Source organism: Protomyctophum parallelum, assembly GCF_964188405.1.
Source record: "Protomyctophum parallelum genome assembly, chromosome: 21".
Taxonomy (NCBI): Eukaryota; Metazoa; Chordata; class Actinopteri; order Myctophiformes; family Myctophidae; genus Protomyctophum; species Protomyctophum parallelum.
Window position 1 is genome coordinate 28,687,380 of NC_139713.1, and position 17,275 is coordinate 28,704,654.

The 17,275-nt window shown below is 42.7% G+C and overlaps 2 protein-coding genes across 3 annotated transcripts in view; one reads left to right on the top strand and one right to left on the bottom strand.

The window, feature by feature from the left end:
• Positions 1 to 1,770: 1,770 nt before the first annotated feature.
• On the bottom strand, positions 1,771 to 4,062 carry LOC310878935 (metal transporter CNNM4-like; the record flags this gene model as incomplete). The annotated part of the gene is made up of 1 exon (XM_083793351.1): positions 1,771 to 4,062. The coding sequence occupies one exon, from the start codon at positions 4,060 to 4,062 to the stop codon at positions 1,771 to 1,773; it is 2,292 nt and encodes a 763-aa protein (XP_083649477.1).
• A 2,136-nt stretch (positions 4,063 to 6,198) lies between these two features.
• The window catches only part of cplane1 (ciliogenesis and planar polarity effector 1), a 29,154-nt gene continuing 18,077 nt past the window's right edge, over positions 6,199 to 17,275 (top strand). For both annotated transcript variants that reach the window (XM_083793946.1, XM_083793947.1), the window contains exons 1-21: positions 6,199 to 6,350; positions 6,895 to 7,030; positions 7,386 to 7,505; positions 7,632 to 7,864; positions 8,019 to 8,125; positions 8,225 to 8,381; positions 8,488 to 8,591; positions 8,940 to 9,122; positions 9,605 to 9,854; positions 11,082 to 11,270; positions 11,654 to 12,447; positions 12,568 to 12,758; positions 13,025 to 13,105; positions 13,210 to 13,377; positions 13,596 to 13,763; positions 14,395 to 14,626; positions 14,989 to 15,128; positions 15,239 to 15,456; positions 15,571 to 15,735; positions 16,278 to 16,425; positions 17,097 to 17,206. In XM_083793946.1, the coding sequence (XP_083650072.1) occupies positions 6,270 to 6,350; positions 6,895 to 7,030; positions 7,386 to 7,505; positions 7,632 to 7,864; positions 8,019 to 8,125; positions 8,225 to 8,381; positions 8,488 to 8,591; positions 8,940 to 9,122; positions 9,605 to 9,854; positions 11,082 to 11,270; positions 11,654 to 12,447; positions 12,568 to 12,758; positions 13,025 to 13,105; positions 13,210 to 13,377; positions 13,596 to 13,763; positions 14,395 to 14,626; positions 14,989 to 15,128; positions 15,239 to 15,456; positions 15,571 to 15,735; positions 16,278 to 16,425; positions 17,097 to 17,206 (3,975 nt within the window). In that variant the 5' untranslated portion in view covers positions 6,199 to 6,269. The remainder of the gene's footprint in view (positions 6,351 to 6,894; positions 7,031 to 7,385; positions 7,506 to 7,631; positions 7,865 to 8,018; positions 8,126 to 8,224; positions 8,382 to 8,487; positions 8,592 to 8,939; positions 9,123 to 9,604; positions 9,855 to 11,081; positions 11,271 to 11,653; positions 12,448 to 12,567; positions 12,759 to 13,024; positions 13,106 to 13,209; positions 13,378 to 13,595; positions 13,764 to 14,394; positions 14,627 to 14,988; positions 15,129 to 15,238; positions 15,457 to 15,570; positions 15,736 to 16,277; positions 16,426 to 17,096; positions 17,207 to 17,275) is intronic.

Below are 17,275 nucleotides of genomic sequence, written 5' to 3' on the forward strand. Positions count from 1 at the left end.
ATGTTTGTGTTAGGAGATGACGTAGGACCTACATTTTCCCTTCATTGTCAATGGCGTTTTTAAAACAAACATTGAACTAAACACAAACTGCAAAAAGTATTCTGGATTTCAAGTCAAATGTAGCAAAAATAGCTGATACAAGCTCAAAACGTGTCGTAATGTGACGCGTTTTGAGCTTGTATGGGCAATTTTGCTACGACAGTAATATGCAATGTGGCCCGCTGGAGTGAGTGTGGAAATATGGTGGCCCTCTCCATCGTCAAAGTTGCCCAACCCTGCACTACCATATATGTACCTGTAATGGTCTGCACAATTAACACGTTAATACCCTATAGGGCCTATTTAAGACTAGAAAATGTATAGGCCTATAGTATAGGCCTATACATTTTCTAGTCTTAAATTCATGTTAACTAGGCTAGGTTATGTAGGCTGTAATGGATGAGACAAGTGGGGATAAGCGTATTTTTTACAGACTGTGACATTAGTTATTACATTGATCTGAACAGAAATATCTATACAATGGGCAATAACTCCGGAAAGAAGCTCCGTCTACGGTAGCAAAACACCAATCCCAGGACCACCCCTTCTAATAACTAACTAAATTAATATATGAAGGCTTCTCGATTATTCTAAGAATCGAAAACCTAATCGATAGAATAATCACTAAGAAAAACTAGAAATGCACTCTGTCGAGCTGCCAACTTGCACTTGCTTTGCACGTTGGCCATGAATGGCCTACTTGTGCACGAGCAGAGCGCAGAACCTATCCGCAGTTCTTGACCTTTCTGTTTGGCGCCCTGGCTCACCGTCAACTACCACGCTAAGCAGACAACAATCAGGTTATTGAAACATCTGACATATATAGTTAATATATACTACTTAAATTGATTACATCAGTCACATACGTCTTTTAAACATCACGTCATCAGCCAATCCCTGATTGGCCGAACGACGCCACCAAAGACAATACAGAATCCCTTATTGGCTGAGTGTGTCAGCGACAATTCACAATCCCTGATTGGTCGAGCCAGTCACGAGTGTACGCACGCAGTGTCCTGATTGGCCGAGGGTGTCACCGACATACGCAGCCGAAAACACTACTTGCGCATGCTCTTCTCGCGCAAGTAATAATGTTAAGAGTCTTAACATTAAGACTTATATTAAGGTCGGTTATATATATATTATTTCTTTTTTTTGCCTTTCTTGATAGTTACAGTGAAGACGGACAGGAAAGAGGGAGAGAGAGAGAAGGGCAAGAGACATGCAGCAAAGGTCGTCATGAACGGGACTCGAACACGTGATAAGCTGTCAGGCCGGAGCCTATATGTCATGTGGCATGCGCCTGGACCACTAGGCCTGTGGGCGCCCCATGATGATACATTTATGATAGACCAACATTATAATGCACTTAACAACTTGTAACATGGTTCACGAAGTATTATAACTTATAATATAATTTGAAACATTTATGATAGACCAACATTATAATGCACTTATAAGGCATTAACACTTGAATTATGCATAACAACTTGTAACATGGTTCACGAAGTATTATAACTTATAATATAATTTTAAAGTGCTGTTATAAACCTTGTTATAAGTTGTCGCACATGATTATAAACATTTATAACACGAGTGTCGGTGCTGATGTTGTCACTCCCGTTGCTCTGGATGGCATTATGTAGGAGTGTGCTCTACACGCTGACATTGGGTATTAGTCACGACCGATTGTCGTTGCTGTACTCACTTGCTCTGTCCACGAAGGAGAGATCATACCTCTGTGAGCTCATACTCGCCTCCAGCCTCCTGTCTAATCTCTTCTGGGTGATCAGAGCTGTTGGGCATGTTGATGCATACCTCTAAAGGGGTTGTGGTGGGCGGAGGTGTAGGCTGTTGGAGGGACTGGGGACAACTTGCAGATGGGGTGGCCGCGGGTGACGGAGACGCCCTGGATGCCAGAAGGCCGTTCTGGTACTGGGCACGAGTGATCTTAACAAACTGCAGATCTGTGAGAGCACGCATGCAGAAATCCGCTGTGTATTGTAAGGGGGGTCCTGGGATTGGTGTATTGCTACCGTAGACGGAGCTGCTTTCCGGAGTATCAGGAGAATGGGATTCGACTGAGGGCAAGTTAAGAGCCATTTCTCCATAGTAGGAGAATGGACCAGTTACAAACTTCTTGTTTTCTTTGCCTATCTCCACCTCCACTTGGCCCTGCAAAATTAGTATAAAGTAGTCTGCAGGTTTACCACGTTGGTAGATAACGTGCCGTGGTGGTGGATCTTCTCCATCGAATTTGATCTCCTGGATAACTTGCAGGTATTGCAGGATCTTCACCAATACCTTCTCAGTGATCTGGGAAGGGCTGAACAAGCTCACCGCATTTGCCAGGAACCATTGTGCTGCTAGCATCAGCTGTGGAGAAATGTTCACTTGGCTATCACTGTCTTGTTTGAAGGCAGAGATGTCACGCTTATGCCGGTTGAGGTTCACCCTTTTCCTGTTGCTGTTGTCCGTGTAAAGGTCAGATTCATCCAAGATTTCTGACTTAATGATCTCCTCAATGATGTCCTCTAAAGTGACCAATCCCACCATTTCGTAGAAGGGATCCCCCTCCCGCTCATTGTTTACCTTCTGGACAATGGCCAAGTGGGATTTTCCTTTCTTGAACTCCTCCAGCATAGCATCGAGCTTTGTGTCATGGAAGACAAATTGTAGGGTATGCTCAAACGTATTTATGATTGTCTTCAAAGGGGCTTTGTCATCAGGGTCAACAAACGCCAGATCTTTCACATATAGAATATTGACAATGTTGGTCCGTTCACCCTCAAACACTGGGATGCGTGTGTATCCACTCTCTGTGATCTCTGAGATGGTTTTGAAATCTAGTAGTGCATCCACTCGAATCATAAAGCAATCAGGCAAAGCCGTCATGACATCCTCTACAGTTTTGGTCCTGAACTCAAGGGCTCCAATCATCATCTTCATCTCCTCATTGACAAGTCCATTATAGCGCTCAGTCACTTTAAGCATTCCTACAATCTTCTCCCTAGTGTAGACAGTACCAATCTCTTGTCCCAGTAAGACATCCAGGAGCTTGCCGAGAGGGTACGACACAGGGAAAGTCAGAAACATAACACATCTAGTTAATGGCATTGTTTTGGCTCCCACAGCCAGTCCGTGGCGAGAGCATATTGATTGGGGTGCAATCTCACCAAGGACAACAATGCCAATGGTGGAGGCGACCACTGTACCCACCCCAGAGCCTATAATACTGTCAAGCATAATGGTAAGTGTTGTGTTCACTAAGACATTGCCTAAAAGGAGGGAACAGAGCAAGCGGTTCCCTTCTTTGCGGATCGGCTCAATTTCTCCAGCATATTTCTTCTCTTTATCTGTTCCACATTTCTTTACAATGCTGATCCCTATTGGATCCAATGCCATAAGCCCCAGGTTCAACCCACTAAACATAGCGGACAGTACAAACAAGCAGGGGATGCTGATTATCAGCATCCACAGGGGAAGAAGAGAATGCTTCTCTTCGACAACCAGGATCCTGCCATGACTCTCTCCCATAAGCACCCACCTGCTCCCATCTACACTGGTGCACAGTGCATATTCCTTCTCAAACTCATTCTTGCGAAGCGGTTTAATTTGTATACTAATAACTCCTGTTGTTCCTGCACCACTGACCTCCATTACGTTTCCGATGCTGATATCTTTAGTGAAATCGACACAAGTCCCATTCACTGTGTGTACGTTATCGCTAACCCCATCCTCATCATTCTCTGTGCATTCCGTGAAGCGTATTCCCGTCCCTGTTAAAGAGTTAAACTGCAACCCGTAGAACCGGAGCTGAACAGTACTCCCCTCAGTCACCCTGATGACGCCATCATCAGTGGTAGTGGCGGGTTTGTCGCTTCTCTCCAGCCGCATACCATGCACATGGCTCCCACAAATGCAGTCACTCGATGTTGTTGTTTCGATGCGTCCTCCTCCAGCGACACCCGAAAGGAGAAGTAAAACCAGCACACACCATCTGGTAGTGATCCAACCTGGCATCATATCCAAATGGATGTTTTAAGTTACCTACTCCTTTATGACCAGAGAGCTCTGGCCTGATGTCAAAACAAGTATAACAACACAAACTGTTGCCATGCATACATGCCTAAATTCCAGCGTTGGACAAATAATTCAATCACATTCCTGGTCAAATATTACTCAGTGAAAGTTGCCGTGCCAAAGTACTGAGGTACATGTTACAAATTGCAAAGTACATTCTAGTATATTTTATATAATAATATATCAAATTGGCTTAAGGGAAGACCGGCACCACTCAGTTCACACGGGTGTGATTTTTTACTTGCGAGCAGAGCGCAAGTACTGTTTTCGGCTTCGTATACGACAGACGGGATTCGAACCAGCTGCCCTATATGTTCTTGAAGGTCTCCCATTCAGGGCAGTGTCATATAGTGATTAGTGACATAGATGCCCTTATATGGACACAGTGTGGGGAAACCCCATGCAGCTTTCAAAACACAACGTGCATTAACTGCATTTGGCAGTAATATTGTTCATTCACATTAATTATTATAATCAAGCAAGTGCCTACAGTTCTGTCTGGTATAGATTTAAGTTGAATATGCTTTATAATTTGACATTACTGTCATAATGCTATCACTGTTTCCTGTCAGTGCAGGAGGAGAGGAGATTTTTTATAATAAAATTAAAACATAATAATAATGATAATCGCTAAATCAATTAATTGTATACAGTGCTGTATAGCCTACATCCCGGATATTTGGCTCTACTGCCAAATTGTGCAACAGTGCAGGGTATCAGCAGGTTTTGCTAAGAATTAAAATATTACTTTTTAACAGAACATTTCTGTCTGGACTGGCAGGAACAAGCCGCCGGAATGTATCGCTGAGATGTGTTAGTTATGTATGATGGTGTATGAGTATGAAAAAAAAACTGCTGACTCATTGCGATATTTGTCAATTAATCGGTTCAGGAAAATAAAATACATTATTATTGCATTGCATCCGTCGTTTCTGATTCTGAATCTGACCGTTCCTTCTTTACACCGCCTTGTTCGAGGCAGCCGAGCCCCTAGGCCGAGCCGATTCAGCCGAAGTACCACAACTTCCACAAGGTGGCCGCGTATTTTTGAGTAGCACATCGTCTGCTTCCATGATGCCCAGGTTGTTGACTGTGATTTAAAAAAGAATCTGTAAGTTGTTGCATTAACTGTCCATTGTCTACGCAGATATGAAATGCTTGTTAATTGTCATGTTATCATAACCGGTAATCCGCGGTATCATAAATCATATCATAATGTTCATATTCGATATGCAACCTTCCCGTTCTCAGTCTAGTCGAATATGTCGAAGAAACGAACCGAACGATAAAAATGCCTTTTATTCTTTTAGTTTACATTAGAACCATTAGAAAAAATACTTCCTGGCTCTGGGTTTCTAAGGCAACGCGTCGAAGCTTCTGTGGAGGGTCATCAGGGGAATCGTTTTCCGTTACCAACGCGGGGGGAATTCGAAACATTTCGAGATTATGGTATAAATCGTACATGACTTGTTTTGATGAATTACAAAATAAAATGTATACACTAAAAAAAACAATGCTTTGAAGGTGCGAGCTGCTAGGTGATACTGGTCTTGTTTACAATAGCCACAGTTGGCTAACTAGCATAAGGTTTCTCAAACATACTGTATCAATAATAGTGTTAATATTTGTGTTACCATTACAATGGGACGTGTCATTTATTGCAGTTTTTCTATTGTGGTGGTGTGTGTAGTTTGGTTTGTAAACTTAATTAGTAAAGAAAGTTGTTTTCAAATAGGCTCTGGATCCACAGTCCACAGACTCCCATCTGAAGAGATTTTGAGCCGAGGACCCCCAGTGTCCCCAGAAGAGAAGATTTGCTTTAAAATGCCTAAATAATAATAATATAGGCTACAGTTTATCCCAGCATCGGTAATCTGGGGAAAACCTTCACAGAAAATAGCAGATCAACAAGCTCGATGCAATGTGGGTTTACAGATTTGCTATTTTCAGTGAAGATATTGAATGTTGAGCCAAAACAGAAAAGTCACTAGTATAGAGCCCTGACGGACTCCGATCAAGTATAGGGTTTAAGTTGTTAACCTCAGCTGATGTTAGTTTTCCATTTAGCAGGCTCACACAGTCTCTACACGAATGGGCATCCCTTGACTGTGTGTCATTGATGGAAGGATTGGTGTTGTTCATGAGAAATGAAGCTGAACCTGGAGGTTTTGTTGTCATCCAGCATCAAAAGGAAGAAACCATGGCCACGCTTTTGCTGGCTTGGACTGGTAAATGGACTAAACTGTACCATTACTGATTGTTATCTGTCTGCTGTGGTGGAAGAAGTAGTCTACTCGGATTGTTTCACTTTATTAAGTAAAAGCAGCAATACCACAGTGTAGTCATGCTCACAACAAGTGAGCATGTCTAGTCTTCATTCAACATTTTACTTGAGTAAAAGAAAAGAAGAATTATTGGCATCAAATATGATCAAATAGTTTAAGTATAGAATATGCGATTTGTATTAATAATAGAAATCTGCAAAGTTACTATAGTAACTATAGTTTTACAATAATTGTAGTGGAGTAAATAGTGAATATTTGCCTTGAGATATATAGAGGAGTAGCAGTATAAAGTATCAAAAATGTAGTCCCACAAAGTTGTACTTAAAGACAGCACTTGAATAAATGTACTTAATAATGTTCCCACACTGGCTTTCTGTTGATGACAGCTGTTTTATAAACTTTATACATGTACGGCAAAGTAGGCTATAATTCAGGCTTAATTCTCCCTGCTACTGAGAGTATGATTTGTGTGGATTTCAATGTCCAGGAGAAGGAGTCTGTTTTCCTGCTGGATGACAAGCGTATCAGCGAGATCAACATGGTGACTGGTCGCACCAAGAGGAAGACTCCTAAACTCTACCCCTTGCTGACCAATATGGTGACAATGTCTGCATCTCAGAATGGTGGGTTTGAACTTACGCAGGGCTGCAACTCAAATATTTTCTTAAAGATTATTCTATCAATAACCTTTTCAATGAATCGATTATTGGTTTTACATAATTATGAATTAATTACTTATTCCCTATTTTATACATTGTCGCACAACAGTGTCATGCAAAAATACTGAAAATAGGTGATCTACAAGCTCACAACAACATCACATTTTCAATATTTTGGGATTTGTTTTGTGCAAAGTATTTTGCCTATAATGACATGCACAAAATATGGATTGATTAATAATCAATTACTTATGCAAGTAGACATCATGTAGCACTGTCAATGTGATGAGATCATGCCACTAGCTCCTTTGTCCCCCAGGAGTATTGCTTGCTGGACTATTAGTCTCTGGAGAGCTGTTTCTCTGGAACAAGGATAAAGATTCACTAAAGAAGACTGCAGCAGCCCCTAAAGTAGCTCAGCTGGTTACTGATGCTCAAGGTTTGTATAATTCAACTGTCTGATGTGAACCTAACATGTGTTTTAACTTGAGGCAAATTCCAGTCAACTGTTTTTAAATGACAATGACACATTACATCTCAAATCCATTCATGTGTGTTGTCACAGGGAATGGCATACGTCTATCTCTCCAGGTGTCAGCGGATGGGATGCGTGTGCTCCTTGTATCTCTAACAGGGCAGGTGTGTCTGTGGGAGGCTGCAGATATCAGGGACTTGACAGGGGTACGAGATGGCACTGTAAGAGGGAATTGGACTCATATACAGCCCCTGGAAGATACAGTTCTACCTTCATTACAAGACAAAGAAGCATCACTACACTGCATCTTTGTCAAGTCAGAGGTCAATTGAATTTAAATATTACTAGTAAATATATTTGCATCTGGCCACTTGTTTGTGCCATTGTATAGTGTAAACAAATTACTTTTCCCCCCACTATTTTTCAGTTTGATTGATATGCTCATATATGTATCTCCCCCCAAAATGATGAAAACAGGCCATGGGTGATGTCTGCTTGTCAGTGTTCGCTTTCACATCTGAGGAGAAACTAATTATCACCTTCCTAAAAATTCAGTGGGTGGAAGGCCATGTGAACAGAGTTAGGTGAGTGGACTATAGTCTGTGTGGGACGCCTGTCATAAACAAAACAAAAAATGATTGTAAAAAGTCAACTGCTTTTAACTGTTTTATCCATTACTCTAGTTCTGTGGGATACAGTGTAAGATGGACCAACACGACATATCACTTGTCTGGTCTCTCTCCGCCCTGTCGTCCAGTGAAGTCCAGAGGGGCATTGTTGCCAGCTTTTTCGCCTGATGGCCTATTATTAGCCATTGCCCTGAACCAGAGAGATCCCAGAGTGAGCATCTGGTCTCGCATGTTTTGCTTATTTACTTCTTCTATTCCTTCATTTATGGCTGCTGCTTCACTCTCTGAAAATGTGAATTCCTTTTTTCCCCCTCCAGACTACACAGGTTCTCTTTGTCAGCACACAGAATTTTGTCTCAGTGTCCAGTGGACTTGGAGGATGTGGCAGCAAGAAACTAAAAATCCCATCAAAATATGTGAGGTAGAGTACCTGAAATGGCACAGACACCATTATATTAACTCACTGTGACTTCATAGGATGTTGCTTTAACCACTTAAGCACTATTCCGACACATGAGCTTAAAAATCATCGGTCTTCAAAAGATCATACTTGATATTTTGGGGTAGACCGTGTCTAAACTATATTGCATAATACGTTGTGGTTTTATGTACATGCATGCATGTAGTAGTTGACTTTGTGTGGCCAGAATGCCACTTACATTCGGTAACTTCCAGAAACACCAGTTCACATCTATAAATGTTTGGAATTTGTTAGTCTTTGTTGGAGAAATCAGCTCAGTGAACAGTGAATTCATTTTCTGTGTCTTAGGTCTTACTGGGTGGGTAGTGTGAGCTGGGCTCCAGGTGGGCTTTTCCTGGCCTGTGTTCTAAAGAGAGGCTCCCTTCTTATGTTAGCTCGTCTTGGGGCTCTTCTGTCTCTGTCCACCTCTGGCTGCAATGTGGACTTCGGTCCTGCACACTTTCTACCTCTGCACCCTCTGGTCACGTACAGGTACAGTAATACACTCCATGTTACTTCATTAATAAAACATTTGTAACCAATGTGATTTGTTAATTGTGTTACAATATAGCACTTCTGCAGTGGCTGGAGGTGGCTCTCTACTCTTCCGTTGAGATATTTAGACCCTGGTGGACGATAGAGTAGTTGACTCTCAATAACGTTAGTTGAAACAGAATTGGGACAGCACACTGGATTGGACATTTTATCTGCCACTACTTAAAGGGGAATACCACTCATTTTCAACATTTTACTGTCATAAATATACCTTATAGTTGTAATAAAGTCCCCCCCCATTCTGTGTTGCCTAGAACTGGAGGTCTGAAAAATAATCCTGTAACATTATGAAGTACATCTTGATGATGTACTTCATAATATTACAGATATCTTTCAAGCTCACAACTGTTTTTCCCCGCTACAACAAAGTATACAGTGCTTAAGTAGTTACTTTCCAATTTTGTCCCTTCTCGTTTTAGGCCACCAATGTCTGCAGGGAAAAGAGATGCCTCTCTGTCAAGCTCCAGTTTGTCCATACGGGATATCCTGAGGCAGCGCTATTCTGTGACCTGGCATCCACGTATGTTCTACTTCATTGTGTCAGACGGCTACATGGCTACAGTCCTGAGGGTGCCAGAGAGGCCCACCCCTGCCCTCCTTATTAAAGACCTGCTACAAGACACTTGCCAAGGCCTGGAGAAAACTAGACGGATGTTGGAGAGATCACAGGTGAGAAACGAGGGACTTCCTGGAAGAGGGAAAGCCACACGGAAGGGATGCACCAGTGGGGAGAGAGTGGAGAACTTGTATCTAGGTAATCCAGGATATTCAGTCGTCAGTATAGCAGTCACATGTGACTGTACTACAGTAATTCGTTTTTAGACAACTAGTAGTGACTCCTTTCTAAAAAATATGCCTTCGACAGTGATAGTGGAGAGAGACAGGTAATGCAGAGGTAGGGGAATGTCGTGCCCATTGTACATTGTACTAGCGCTTCGGAAAATAGTGGATCCAAGCACTTTTTACTGAGTCATAGTAATTGGGCTATTAAACACGGCAGAACACAACTATAAAAAATTAAACTACTATGTTTCCTGGAAGAAAAACAAATGCAATGCTGTGGGGGTTAGATTTGGCAGAATACTGTGTATTAGAATTATCTTAATTGACTGAGATGCAGAATATATTTTAACATACAGTTCTGAGTTAGATTAGTACATTCAGAAGTAAAATACTGACATTGTACAGTACATTATTCTGTGGACTCTATGGCGTTACTATTAACCCATTCTGACCGGGCACCCATTTTGGTGTCAGCATCATGTTATGCTTTAACTATTGAAAAATAGCAGATCTACAAGCTCATATCGCGCCACCGAGTGGCGCGATACGAGCTTGTAGGTCTGCTATTTTTGAAAAATCGAAGAGCGACTGACATTTTTAGAATCTGATCTCAGGTCAGAATGGGTTCATCAGACCAGTGTGTGTCCGGCGGAAACCTCGTATGAATCTGATCTCAGGTCAGAATGGGTTAATGGTCTGAAAATCAACCTAATGTCTGCAAGTTATTTTTTTAATTATTTTTATTCACTAACTTGCATTAATGTGTCATGATCATAATTATTTTTGATCCTCACACGCTTAAAGATATGTCCTAGATAATATGTCAGCAACTCCCATTACAACATGTAGATTCTGTTGTTATTGGGAATATAAACAAAGATTCACCACCGGAAGAGGCGGGCTGAAGGGGAGTGAACAGGCCAACACCCGGCCTCTACACTGGGGTATTGGGCGGTGCCCCCAGAGGCAAATTCAAAGTGGGGGGAAAACTGTTTAATTATTTTATTTTTTTCCCCCTCTGATGGGTTCCCAGATTGGATTAAAGATAATCCTCCTACTGCAAAAAAACAGTTTGAAAAGGGCTAATGACTATTGTCTTTCAAATCCCCTTAGATTCACGCAAAGGCCTGGTTGGAGTCTATGAGTTGTTTGAACCCCGTTGGCAGCATGGAGGAGCTGAGACCCATGGATCCATCTAGGGTTACTGACTCTGCACCAGCTACTGCTGACTCCACTCTTCCCATTTTCCTACAAGACCAGGGAATCCTGGGGGACACCACTGAGCTTCTTCACAAAGTACAGGTGTGTCTGATTCTCAATGTCTGCTAATAGATCATATCGGATGTATCTTTTTGCCAGGTGCATGAAAAGCGCCTGGACTACATTTGCTACTACCTCTAGTAGCGACCGTATACGTGGATACTTTTTCATGATTGGCTGCATCGTGTCTAGGCTGCCTCTAAGCCAATGGGAGACTTACCCATAAAACCCATAGTCTGACTCTGAACGGCATAAAACCCATACTCTGAATCTGCAACCTGAAGCCGTGAGCTGAGGCAGAGGCTGCGGCACACAAACTGATTATACTGTAGATGTTCGTAAATGAGAGCGTTCTGCACCTGGCAGTTATGACTGATTCTTGTTTATTTACATTGATGTCTCTAATCTGTATGTCGTTTTTCTAGGCATTATTTGAGGACGATTCTGATTTAGACGGACAACCTGCTGGTTCTCATATGGAGGAAGGTGGTCGCCTGGAGTTCGCCTCAATGTTTGACACCCTCCATGCCATGTCAGACTCCCAGGCTGGCTCTGGAGCCATTCCTGTCCCAGCCCCCGAGAATCACTCAGACTCTGTTCATTCAGAAATTCTCAGTGAACTTGATCGCGTTCAGGGTAGTCTGCTGATAGCATGGGCTCTAGGTGTATCTTTGGGAGGCACTGTGGAACACAGGAAACATCTAATGAGGTACACGGTTCACTGTATGATACGACTGGTTGCTTCCCTCCGATTGATCCCTGCCTCCTTGGCCCACACTGGAAAAAAGGACATATCTTTTTATACTCGGCTCCTCAGTCTACTCAGGAACATTCTTTCTTTTCTTCCCTGGGATGCCAATCGTGCAGAAGGGTGGGGTTGTATGGGCTTAATGGTAGAGCTCAGCCAACATTTGTTGCACATGCTGCTGTTTCCTCCCCCTGAATGCTACCAGAGTGGCCAGCCTGGCTGTCAAATATCCTCCCAGAGCCTACACACAGCCCTACTTATACTGCAGACAGTGTCTGACAGTCTTGACCAGACCTACAGTCTGCGGCTGAGAACCGGCTGGGCCGTTACTCAGGAGAAATCTGTCCCTCAGCCACCAAAGTCCTGGTCGTCAGACAGCTACCATGTGCCTCTGCTTCAGGATGAGCAGGAAGGGAAACCAAACCGTGTGCAGCAGGCACTACTCCCTGTCCCCCAGCGACCGTCAAGCAGGTAGAGGAATTTTCTACACTGTTATTTTTCCTGTCCATTTCCTGTCTCTCTTTGCCAGTGTTTCTTAAGTGTTTTTTAAGTGTGTTGACTGTGAATGATCCTGTTTTCATTTTTGCGTAGGTTGTTGGGAGTGTGGCAGTGGCTTTACAGGGCTACCAGGCAGTACATGGAGGAGCTTAAAGGCGCCAGAGGTTGCCATGGATGGGACGAGGAAGAGGACCACGTGTCTATGATCCTGGAACAAATTCAGACAGCCATTCAGAGTACAGGAGAGAGGCTTGATGAAGGGCCTGCACTGTTGAGTTACTCAGGTGGGATAGTGTACAATCTGTGTACAATCTGTCTAAAGCTGTGGTTCTCAAACCTTTTAATTTCAAGGACCCTGATAATATGAGTGTAAACATGGAACCAAATGGACTGTAAGTACACTCTTAGAGTAACAGACTGTAAGGGTCCATTTAGAACCCACCCAATGAACCCTAGGGTCCCTGGATCCACACCATCGTGTGAATCTGCCCTAAAGAACCTACAATTTTGCTCAAAAAAACATTTGACTTCATGTGTCCCCCCCACCCAGGAGAACAACACTTCCTGTTTGGCTTCTACTCGCAGAGTACCGATGCGTGGAGGTCAGAAATATCAACAGAGACAAAAATAAGTGAGAAACATGGCTTCGACTTTATAGGTTATTCATGAATTTGCACTAGTTGTTCACTTACAGAGTAGAATGGAATATGAATCATGATGAGTTCTCTTCGTCAGATTGTAATCGCAGGGTGTTCAAAGAGACACGGCTGTGCCTGGCCCTCCTCTACGGGCTGTTGTTCCAGTATCGTTTGAGAGAAGCCCAGGCGCTGGGTGACCACATGGCCCGCCAGATACTGTACAGTGATGGACATCAGAACCAGGACTACAGTACCTCTGCAACAGGTCTGCTTGGCTCAACAACACTTAGCTGTAATTCTTATTTAACCCATTAAGACCTGAAGCTGTTTTTTATTTGAAGAAAAAAAGTATTTAGCCGCCGCATATTTTGTTCCAGGGACTCCCAGAAGTAAAGATTTGAGTTTAAAATAAAATGTTTGCTCAAAATCAAAATGATATAAATAATAAGTTTTATTAATGTGCTCTGTCTTTGCATCCTGTAGCAGACACTCCTCCTGGCTTAGGGATACCAAAGGACATCCACAGTGAGGCAGCGTATGGAGTGGTTCAAACTCTGGGGAGGTTCATGGCCTCTTACTTTACCAACCAAGCCCTCTACATTCTGCCTCCACACAGTGTAGATGTCCTGCCCCCTCTACACGTGCCACATGGTGATGCACACTCACAGTCATCTTTTGCTATTGCATAGTTAGTAATATACCTGTGTGTCTCTGCTACGTGTCTGGTGGTTAGGGATGTAACCGCCGTTTTTTGAATTTTTGGTGATTACTTTGTGATTAATCGAATAATTGAGAAGCACATTTTCTTTTTCTTCTGTTGCTTGATTTGTCTGATTAACCACTTTATCCCTATTTCATTCTTTGTGGTATAACAGTGATGTGCAAAAATTCAGAAAATAGACTACGGTATCTACAAGCTCATAGAGCATTTTGAGCTTGTAAATCTGTCATTTTCTGTGTTTTAGATTATTATTATTATTCTTTTTAACATTTGATTAAAATGTATTCATTTAAAATCAGACCCGTCTGAAGTGAGTGGTGCAAAAAAAATTCAGCTTCCCATCATGCGCCTGTGTACAGTGTGAAGCTCAACAGCGCCACTTTGTCACCTGTTGGTACCCTAAACATACATACAGACAGACAGACATAGGGAGGGACGGACATAGCTGGGCATTGGAGTGGCTGCACCCTATGTTTGCGCCACAAGAAAATCGATTAAATTGATTCATGACTGTTGCACCCCTACTGGTTGGTAAGGCTCTCTTTTCTTCTCTTTCCCCAGCCGTGGGAGTTGGGCGCCTGGTGCCCCTGTGTCAGGAGAAGGTGGCGGGGGCAGTGCGTGGGCAGCAGCTGTCAGCAGTGTGGACAGTAGAGTATGCCCTGGACCTGCTACTGCTGGGCGGGCTTCTGCCTGAGGCTGTGTGGCTGGCTCATGTTCTTGGGGACTGGAAGACTGCAGCTTCTCTTGGCCTGGCCTATACCCTTTACAGCACCGAGCACTACGACTTCACTCGGTCAGTGGGTGCATAGCATACTGTTAATATAGGCAGGGCATAGCAGTGAGCGTGGGTTTTTTCATTCCCATTCATTTTTCCCATAGAGATTTGCAAAAATATTGTATCAATGAGCCATCCAGGATCCTGGTAAATCATGTACATAAAACCTTTGATTCTGTGAGAATAAAGGGTATTTGTTAAAAGTAGTATGTCATATAATTAATTTAATTTAATTTTCACAAAATCAAATGGTTATGAATCACCAGAATATGTAACCCTCTTTCCCCTGTCCTGGTTTCCTGTCTCTCTGCATTGACCTATCTGAAATAAAAAGCATGAACATGTATGTGTTTATGGTTGCTGTGTGCCTCTCGTTACAGACATAGGCTGCGAGAACTCCACCTTACAACAGTCTTAGAACCAGAGCGCATCTTCCAAGCTCAGCTAGAGTCTCTGCTTGGTAGAAAAACTGTCTCACACGAACCTAAAGAAGATAGTAATGACTACAAGAGCTTAACAGGTTTGTGAGTCATGGAAATATCAAGCTGATTATTTTTCTGTGCATAACAGAAATTCCTATTTATTTTAATCTTTTTCAATGTCTTGTTTTTATACTTACATTTCCACTAGACTCGTTGGAAGGAGAAGATTGGGAATTATTACAGGTTTCGGTGCAGGAGATTCTGAAGGCTTCAGTTATGGCTGGAGTAGATATTATATCTGAACCCCTGACTGCCTTGTTGGAATCTGCTAAAGACCTGTCCTCCAGCTTGCCTGCTCTAGTGCCCAGTGGACTGTATCTACCTGCACCGCCTCTCTACTGTCCCCAGCCTGCTTCAAACACACAGGTACTACACTCAACAGAAGAGATTTATCACAGTAAAGTAAAACAAATCCAAATAACAGTATCTATCTACCAGAAACAAATCTATGTGCATGCGTGTATTTGTTTTATTTTTTAGGACCCTGTAGGGACGTTGGCAGAGCTCTCAGAAGTTGCCACCCGTCACAAGTTGTCCGCAGTGCTTCGAAGATTACTTTTGCTTCTGAGATCTGCCCGTTGCTGTCGTCCTGCAGTCCAGTGGTACATCAGAAATCTCCGTCGCGCCAGACATCTACTACACAAGGTACATACATTCCAGCCAAGGACAGGATACAATGTAAAAAAAACATGTTTCTTGTGTTGTGTGAAAGTGTAGAGAGAAAGGATTCCTGGAGAGAATATATTATAGTTGACTTACTATTGTAACGCTGCATCAATGTTGGGTAAGGTTTAATCACTGAGGGATGGTCATTGTTATTTTATGGTCCACTCTCTTCTGGTAGTGTTGATTTGGGTGTTATTTTACACTGACTGATTGAAAACATGTACTGTATTCTATTTTTTTTTTTTTTTTTTTTAAGATATTTTTTTGCGGCTTACGCCTTTTATTGATTTTTTAAGGGACAGATAGTAGGCTGACACGAAACGGGAGAGAGATGGGGGGATGACATGCGGTAAAGGCCGTGTCGGGTTCGGGAGTCGAACCCGCGGCACACCGCGACTGGATCACCAGTCCGGTGCCCAGACCGTTACGCTACGGCCTGGGCCCTGTATTCTATTTTTAACGTTTTGTTTTCACTATGCTATGAAAACTATCTCTTCTCAATGGCCTTGGTTTGTTTTCAGATAAAGCAGAAATACTCCTATCCCTCTGCTAGCGAGGAAGAGGAGCCTTTCCCAGATGGCCTCATGAAGTTCATTAGCCGTAGTGGATGTTTCAGGCAGGGATCCAAAAGAGACGTCCAACTGGATCCTGTCACTATTCAAACTATTAGTAAGAAGATCTATGGCACACTCTCAACATGGGGTTTGGGGACCCCCAGGGGTCCATGAGGGGTTTCCAGGGGTGACCAGCTAACTGATTGTTACCAAATGGAACCTTAGGGGTCTGTAACTCTTGAGGATTTCGGTTCCCAGAGATTAAAATATATGCAATATAATGCATATCAATCTGAGGGTACTTGAAATTACTGTACTGAGCTACAGTACAGTATACGGATATGCCTTTCAGTGACTGGGTTAGTGTTCTATTAAGCCAGATTATCAGATCTCTGCCTACTGATACTGAAAATCTAAATTCAATTGAAGGGTGGAGAAAACCAGTGCTAACAAATTAAAGGCCACTGTTTTGAAAACCAATCCTGATACGGGCCCAATTTGAAGGACCACCCTAACGTCTTTGCATTGGTTCTACGATGCCGTTATTTTTGAGGGGTGCTAGCCCCTGCTATGTCCAGCTTTTAGTGTGTGTGCTAACACAAACTTTGTCCTAACACAAACATTAAATGCCATTCACAATGAATGGACAATTTTGAGTGTTTGTGTAAACACAAAACAAACACGAAGGTGAGAAGTTACAGAAAACATTTGATACAGGCAGCACTCAAAATGATTTATTCTTATTCGATAAGAAGATTAACATTTAGCTTTTGCGTTCTTCACCAGTTTGTTTCAGAGAGCTATGTGGCCTGTGCTGGATGCTTCATGTCAGGGATCAGCTGTCTAATTCTTGCAGGAAGTACCAGGCTGTAAGACATCATCACACCGATATGCAGGTACTGTATGCCTACCCATTTAGTGTAGTAAGTGTGTAGCATAGCCTCTACCCTTTATACCCCCTAGAT